Source organism: Strix uralensis, chromosome 19 (genome assembly GCF_047716275.1).
Source record: "Strix uralensis isolate ZFMK-TIS-50842 chromosome 19, bStrUra1, whole genome shotgun sequence".
Classification (NCBI taxonomy): Eukaryota; Metazoa; Chordata; class Aves; order Strigiformes; family Strigidae; genus Strix; species Strix uralensis.
The window spans coordinates 8683680-8691791 of record NC_133990.1 but is presented as its reverse complement, the minus strand read 5'-3'; the positions used below and the strand labels follow the sequence as shown (position 1 = coordinate 8691791).

At 52.7% G+C, this 8112-nt stretch overlaps 1 protein-coding gene across 2 annotated transcripts; it reads right to left on the bottom strand.

Annotated features, from left to right (window-relative positions):
- Positions 1 to 3396: 3396 nt before the first annotated feature.
- On the bottom strand, positions 3397 to 6984 carry LOC141952238 (phosphoribosyl pyrophosphate synthase-associated protein 1-like). Of its 2 annotated transcripts, XM_074889441.1 has the most exons (5): positions 6847 to 6984; positions 6303 to 6373; positions 5445 to 5591; positions 4673 to 4784; positions 3397 to 4524 (listed from the first exon to the last, which is right to left on the bottom strand). In XM_074889441.1, coding segments are annotated over exons 1-5 (339 nt in total). In that variant the 5' UTR covers positions 6848 to 6984; the 3' UTR covers positions 3397 to 4516. The 2 variants fall into 2 exon arrangements, with proteins under 2 accessions (XP_074745542.1, XP_074745541.1); XM_074889440.1 differs by having other exon boundaries at positions 3397 to 4784; positions 6847 to 6901.
- Positions 6985 to 8112: the final 1128 nt, after the last annotated feature.

The window sequence follows — 8112 nt, the reverse complement described above, 5'->3', positions numbered from 1 at the left end:
CCGTTTCCTTGAACCTGAGCTTATTTCTTCCCACTGGGGATGCTCGCAGCCCCAAATGGCTCAGCGTTGTGCAGGATGAGGCCCCTCTCCAGTCCCCACCAGTGCTGGGTCTAGCCCTTGGGCAAGCCAAGGGGATTTGGGCTGGGAGACGAGGCTCATGAGATGCTGATGGAGCCTCTCAGCTGCCTGAGGAGCGGGTGCCGTACCTGGCTGTGGCTCAGGAGTGGGGAAGGGAGGGATGGAGAGTGGTAGGGCTGGATCTCCACAGGTGCTGAGCCTCTGGCTGCTGGAGCCGAGGGCACCGGCTGCTGTACCGGACCCACGACTTGCTGATGGCAACTTGGGGAGAACCCAGAGCAACTGGAGCAGCATTTCAGCCCCAGCTCTTTCTCCCCAAAACTCCATCCCTTTCCCACAGTGAAGCCCCACATACCACCTCGAGCTCAGGCTTAAACCAGACCTAAGGGCACCACAATGGTGGTGCAGACCCCAGAGGAGGGGGTGTCTCACGGGGGGGCACCCAGGGAACGGGGAAGAGCCTCTACCTTGGAGGTGCTGCTCTCGTTCTCTTCAATCTTTGCCTTCATCTGCCCCGCGTCAGCGGCCACGGAGGCGTCCTGGGGAGTGCTCACGGTCCCCTGCAGCGGGTCCTTCGCGGGCGTGAGCGACTCTGTGCCTGGGCCTCCGCCCTGTCCCCCTTCTTCTCTCGGGGGTGCCTCGGGGGGCTGGTCCCGCCCCAGGAGGGGGGTCGGGCTGTGCCCTCGCCCCAGGGCAGGCAGGTCCTGCAGGCCCAGGTGCCTGAGCATGGCCTGCAGCAGGCTGTGCAGCGCCGGGAAGTTGACGGCCCCGACCTGGGGCGTCCCGATGGCGACGTCCAGCAGCTGGGACAGGCTGAGCGGGTCCATGGCTGCTGCCCTGCCCGAAAACACAGAGCCTGACCGGGGGGGACACGACAGCACCCCTTTTGCCTCGAGGGGACCTGGGCGGGTGGGAGGGATGGGCAGCCGCCCTCCTCCTCCTCCTCCTCCTCACCACAGGAAGTGGTCGAAGCGGCGGGGGGGCGGGTGACACGGTGACCCCCCGAGGGCAGGGCTGTCTGGGGGAGAGGGAGGGGTGTCTCCTTCCCCGGCCACCCCCAGCCTCATACCCAGCTCTGCCTGCCCCTGCCCCCCGCCTCACTTTCTCGCCAGCCCCCCGGGCCCCCCAGTCCCCCCAGTCCCCCCCTCCCGACCGCGCACCCCCAACCTTACTCGTCCGTCCCCGCCGCCGCTCTGCTCTCCCCTAGCCCCGCCCCTCACCCTGAGCCCACCCCTTCCCTTTCCTCATTGGCCACCACCCGCCGCTGCCCGCTGCCCATTGGCCGAGCCCGCTGCCCACGTGCCCGTGTTTACAGGGCGGGATAACGCAGCGCCTCCCGTTGCCAGGCGACGCGGCGGCCCCGGCGGCGGGCAGGGCCCGGGCTCCCCGCTGCCTTTTCCACTGTGACGACACAAAATACAACTGGTGACGTCGAATATTTTGACGCAGCTCCCTGCAGCCCGTGGCTGCGCCGCGCACAGAGACCATCCTGCCCGTCCGGCACCCTGCTCCCCCCTGAAACTCTCCCAGACAAGCCCAGTCCCGGCAAGGAAGCACCTCCATTGATTTATTGGCTGAGGTGTCAAAAGCATGACAGATTTTACCCTCTCCCTCAGACGTGGCAATGGTGGAAGGCTGCTGCTGACTGCATCAACACACAGATTTCTCGCACCTTGCACCGAAGCAAAGGAGCCGAAAAAAGAAACGCAGCTAAACACAGGCATCCAGACAGCCCCAGGAAGTATTCAAACACTGGGAAAAATCTTCGAGCCCGAGGGATCCATCAAAGTACTTACAAAAATAATCAACAAGACTTTCTTTTCCCTTAGAAACGTCCAGGTCGGGCCGTCACACGGTCAGAGCACCCCCTTGGGTGAGGCACTCAAAGACCATTTCCAAGAAAGGATGAGGGTGGGCAAGCAGGAAGCAGAACTCGCTCTTCTAAATGACACCAGATACCTGTTCTCAGGCATTAAAACCAAAGCCTCTAGTCTGTATTCTTCTCTTCCAAACTGGGAGGACTGAATTCAAAGAGGGAGCAGAGAGATTAAGAGATGGGAACAAGATGCACTGAGGCAAGAAGCTAAACCCTCCTTGGAGTGCCCCTAAGTCTTACCTCCAAGTCAGCGGCAGAGCGGGGGGCTCAGGAGTGCTAAAGCTATGCCCAGGGGCTGCTCAAGCTGTCTAGACAGCACTCGGGACCGGCAGGAAAAGCTGTAAGACTCCCTAAAATAGCACAGGCCCCATCAGCACAGTGGTGCAGCAACAGCAAGGGGAGGGTCTTGGGGCTGGAGAGAAAACGCTGAGGTTTGATGCTGACGGGATGGCAACCTAGGTCTGGGTTGGTCAGGTCGGGCAGATGCTGTGTCCCCAACCCACCATCCCCCCGCCACCCCTGTGGTCCCAGGAAACACAGGGTACTGGTTTTCCTAAAGCAGTTAAGAATTTTGAGATGTGAACATCTCCTGGCTTCAGTTTAGCCAACTGCTTTTGGCTTCTAGTCAGGGTAAGGTTTGAAGCAGTCAGAATAATTCAGGTTGTGGTCCCGAGTACAATGCAGGGGACACCAGCACAACCCTCTGCTCACCGGTGCTGTGGCTTCACCGTTTCCACCCAAATACGGCCCAGTACAAGCAAGCCTGACCGGGGCAAGAACACTCAGCAAGCCCAGACCTTGCTTCTGGCCGGTCTGACAAGGAGTTTGAGGGGAGAAAAGAGCAATACTGCTCATAGTGTAAGCCAGTGTTAAAAATGTGAAGAGTATGATCCGGTACTGGCTCAGAACAAGGGCACACGCAGACACCTGCAAGGGCTTCACACACTTCAGCACAGCACTGTGTTCCTCCCCCCGGCCAAGGAGCCACGCTGTGGTCACAGAGTACAGCTGTGATTTGTTCACAGAGCTTTGAAAACGCAGGAAAACCATCAACAGCCTTAAGACCTCATCCAGCCCCGAGCATCCCTCGTGGGATCAGGCTCGGAGGTTTAATCCATGCTGGATACTGGAGATGACCCAAGAGCTCCGGGCTTTTGCGTACCCCCACCAGCTACGAGACAGGGCGCTATGCTGCAGGACCAACTCCCCCAGGCCAAGGCACGCTTGTTTGCCCAGTGTTCAAGGCTTGTCCTTCTCCCAGAGTCACTGCCTGCCCCTAGGCACCGCGCACGTTTTAGATGCTGGAGTGGAAGAGAAGGATGTAGGCAGAAGTTGAAGGATAAGCAAAACCAAACAACTGCCTGCTAGAGACAGCCCGTTATCAGCAGTGCTCTTTTGAAGCTACTGCCTCCAAGCAGGATTTGTTCCACGCATCAGCAGGCTAGAAAGTGGTATAGATTTTACTGAAGTGTGTTTGTCAGCCTCATCAAGGGGGAAGATCACAGTTTGGGAATTTATCCTTGTATCATCCTGGAGACGAAAGCTTTCACAAGCACCTTGTGCAGCTTTCTCAAGTGCCCCTCCAGCCAAGGATTAGTGTCACTCAAGAAAGGAGCAAGCAGTGAGTCCTACTTCCCCATGGAAGCTCCAAGTGAGCCTGGTTACAGCAACAGCCCCATGGTACAGACAGAGCAGCTGTTCAGGGGGTACAAGGTTCAGGGGAACCACCAAAAATGAAAAATTCTGTGCTTTTTATTGCAGGTTCAGTGTTAGTGTTTTGGAGAGAACAGCTGCATTAGAGGCAGATATTGTTCCAACTCCCCTTCCCCATGAGACTGCCACAATTCATCAGCTCCATGCAACTCCAGAAACGGCGCCTCGTTTTGCAGTGCAGACAAGTTTCAAGTGAGGACTTAGACCCTCATGTGACTTGCCACTGAAGAACAATAATGATCCAAGGCTCGTAAAATGAAAAGGCCAGCGCATTAACTAGCACCCCTTGCCCTGCTGGGAGACACACGTGAGCTTGTTCCCAGCGCCCCGACGCAAGGATGTGAGCAGCCCTGCGAATGGGTTGCCCTAAGCTGCCCTCTCTGGATGTTCGCTAACTTAGTTTTGATGAAAGTCCTTGCTATGCTGTGCAGGAGATGAGAGGCCACTCGGTTGGCAAGGAGCTGCTCTGCTGATCAGCTCTGCCAGCAGCGAGCAGTCCTGCCCAGCTGCCTGAATAAAGCACTGCCTTCTGCGCTCTCTCAGGCGAGTCACAGGCAGAAACAGAAACCCAAAGGCTGTCTCCTCTTGCTGCCCACTTGCAGTCTCTATTCCCTTCTCATAAGCTGACAGCTACTTCTTTTTGCTTTTCGTTCCCCCCCTATAGGGCAAGAGATAACACACTAAAAAAAAAAAAAAAAGGAACTTAAAAAAATTCAACACCACCTCATTTCTCCATCTCTCTCAAGATGTAATCCTCCCCATTGCCAGTGGCCTCTTCTATTCACCTGTAAAGTGCTGGTCAGGTTGATGCTTTCTATTAGATCTCATGGCTCAAGACTCTGAAAACCTTCACGCTCCTACAAGAATAAACAGTTGTGTTATGCCTATAATTTATGGTATTGCCGTTTCATGCATATTTCCTTCTCTTGTGGAAGCCAGGACGGGGGCAGCACCAGGTCTAGTCATCGACAGTGATGTTGCGGAAGAGATAGGCCATGGACTCGCCATTGTGGATTCGTCGGACGGCTTCAGAGAGAATCAAACTGATATCCACAGTCTTTATCTTGGGGCACTGCAGCTTCTGCACCTCGTGAGGAACTGTGTTGGTTACTACCACCTATGGAGTGCCAAAAAGAAAAGACAGTTAGTTGTGCTGCTGATACGCTCGCTCTCACCAACAGCTACCCTAGATCAACTCCACGAGTGGTGTGTACCTGCTGTTTCACAGTTCAGGGGGAGAAATCCTTGTATGTTAGGAAAAAAAGATGAAAATAAATGGTCTCCCCCACATGACAGTCAATCTGTTGAGGGGCCCGGCGTAACCAGCACTCTACAACAGCCACCTCCACACAGGCTGACGGGTGCATTTAGAGCGCAGGATCTGACATGTTTGCTACTAAGGGCGAGGTCTGAAATCTTAAGGTACCCAACAGCCCGTCATCAGCTGGGGCAGAGGGTCAGGTAGAAGGTCTGTGCAGTGAGAAAGCGATCACATGCACCCAGCTGTAGGAAGAGAAGTGTCCAAGCAGGGATGGCTAATATCTGTGCATTAAGGAGAAAACATACACAGATCTGATCTGAACACGTAATCATCACACACGTTTTTTTTTTTTTTTCTTCAGTGAAGAACCAGCTAACTGAAAGCATCTGATGAAACCAGTCATTTCAGAGATGAGCTACGTGGCAGGGGAAGAACATCAGTTTGTGGGTTTTGGTGCCTTAAATCAACCCAGTTACCAGAGCCAGCCCTCCCCCCCAGCCCAGAAAGCAGACGCACCTCATCGATGGAGGATTCCTCTATGAGACGGGGGGCATCTGCTGACAGGAGCCCGTGAGTAGCCATCACAAAAATCTTGTAGGCTCCACGCTCTTTCAGGATCTCTGCAGCAGCTACAAAGCTTTCCACATCATCGATGATGTCATCCTGAGAAGAGACAGAAATAACACCAAAACCAGAAGTTTACCATGCCTGCAGGGCAGGAGTGGATCTGCAAGGTACTGCAGCTTTGGCCACAAACATAGCCAAAAAGAATATAATCCCTGGCTACTTCAGCTGCTGTTGAGATTCAAGCACAGCCACGTGCACAACTTAAATCTGTGGACACCGTTTCCCTAATTTACAGACCCTTTTGCCAGTGTGCAGAACAAATATTGTGTCTTGGAAACAAACTAGTCCCTGCACATGCTCACAGGCAAACAGAGCTTATCTTCAGCAAGGTATTTTTTTTCACAGCGATAGTAGCTGCATGTTGATTAGTTACACTGCAGCATGGCACAGCATGTAAGAAAAGCTCAGCGAGCTTTTTTTATGGTTGGTTGGTTTGTTTGTTTTTTTTTTTTTAAATACTTCAGGAGATTTCTCTGCATGTCCTGGATTTGCTGAGTATTTGTACACATCTGATATTTGTAGATTCAAGGGAGCAAGGAGATTTCAGAGCTTAAAGCACTGAAATACGAAGGGTTTTCAGCAGAAAGCTGAAATAACCAAAGCCACCAGCAAAACTGGAGAAAACAGTGGTAACAATCCTGTTCCCACCCCTACACCAGCAGTCCCTCCTGCCCTCTGGGATAAAGCAGCTCAAGAAAAGATGCTGGGAGGAAGCCACCCCCCCGCTCCTCTCCATCACACCCATACCACAATGATGGCAATTCTTCCTCCAACGTCTCCAACCACAGTTATTGGCGGTTTCTCCTTGGCCATCATCACTAAAGAAGAAAAATAAAAGCCCAGGTCAGTTAGCCTTGAGTCAAACCGCAACAGCTCCACCACACAAGAGGCCCTTAACTGTGTCTTACTGGTGCACAGATACAGGCACGTGCTTTACATTATCCTGACACCCACCTCAGTGGGGAACCACTCGTTTAACCATTGTTTTCCTCCTTAAATGAATAGCACTGCTGCGTAAAGATGAAACTCTCAGTTTCTGTGGGCACCTCGTACTGACCTCAGAGACAGTAAGCAAATCCAAATAGTTCACAGATCCCTGTGCAAGGAGAGCTACAAAGCAGCACCTAGTTTATGGGAAACGTCAGTGACTTTCTTTGTGCTCCAGAACAGGACTTGGAATTAAAAAAAAAAGGGTATTTCATGACTGGGCACAACAAAGGGACTTGTCTGAGCAACACCTCTCAAAGGGCACATGCTTTACCAGGTGCAATTTTTCACCTGCTGGACTCACTAATTCATCTGAAGGATTTGTGACTCGCACTGCAGCTTGCTTGCTTTCTCTCGTATCACCAAACACACAAGGCTCTTTCAGAGGGCATAAGCACCTTAATAATATCTGCTCAGGCAAAGAAAGCTTAAGGAAATTTGCAGGAGCAAATTTGCTGGTGTTTTTTTTTTTAAGTGGATTAATGGAAAGAGCAGGACAAAGTTCAGTTCAAACTCAGTTCTACAAGCTCAGTGCAATCAGCAGTTTGAAGCAAAAGGATGCATGGATGAGCTGTGCTATCCGACACACAGTGAAGAGATGTACTGGGAAATAAGGTTCCACTCCCTCCTGACTCTACTTTTGCACTGACATGGTTCATGGAAAAACTACATGTGTAGCAGGCTTTGTCCTTTATCCTGAAAAACTTCCAGCAGCACTATAAAAAATAACAGAGAGATGAACTAGGATGCACTGAGAGTGTCCAGACGTAACACAGTCTTCAGACTTGCACCGAACAGCAACCAGCCTCTGATACGGGCCAGGGACTTGCTGTCCATAAGCCAAACCTCTCGCCTGCCAGAGGTGCTGGTTTATACAGGGAATGCGGTACAAAACCTCCAGCACGGACAGGACACGGTGATGGGCACGCACGTGTCATTAGGTGATAATCTGGGCTGATCTAACCGCTGAAGCAAAGAGGAACATCCAGCATTTTGTAACACTTACCTGGCCCACCTGCACCCCCCAGATTTTATGCTCTCTACGGGGAGTGCAGCAAAGTGTCCTACCAACGCACTTTGTGCCTCTCCTCTTTGTAAGCTCAGGTCTTGCCAGGATTCTAGCCACAGAGGCTTCTCAAGCGCCAAGTTTTGGACACCCTGGCTAGCAAGACTTCTCCCCTTTAAGATAACCTACTTCAATATCCTACTTGAGCAGCACGAGAACACAAGCCCTCGCCTGTCTGAATATTGATTTCTGCCCTCCTGGGTCAGAGAAGTCCTACACGAAACTCCCCATCCCGCACAGCAGGCTGATCCAGTAGCATTCCCACAGCTCAGTGACTGGGAATGCCTGGAGCGCAAGCACAGCTGGGTGAGTGAGTCAGGCTGAGGGGTGGGATGGAAGCAATTATAAGGACCACTGTAGGGAATGGCACTCGGAAGATCTCGCGATGTACGGAAAGAGTAGTTACAACCTCCCCTCCTTTCCTTTGTTACTAAATAAGGTAATAGGTAAGCCTGTAATGCCGAAGGCGCACCCACGGAGGAGGTGCTTGGCGAGCATATATAT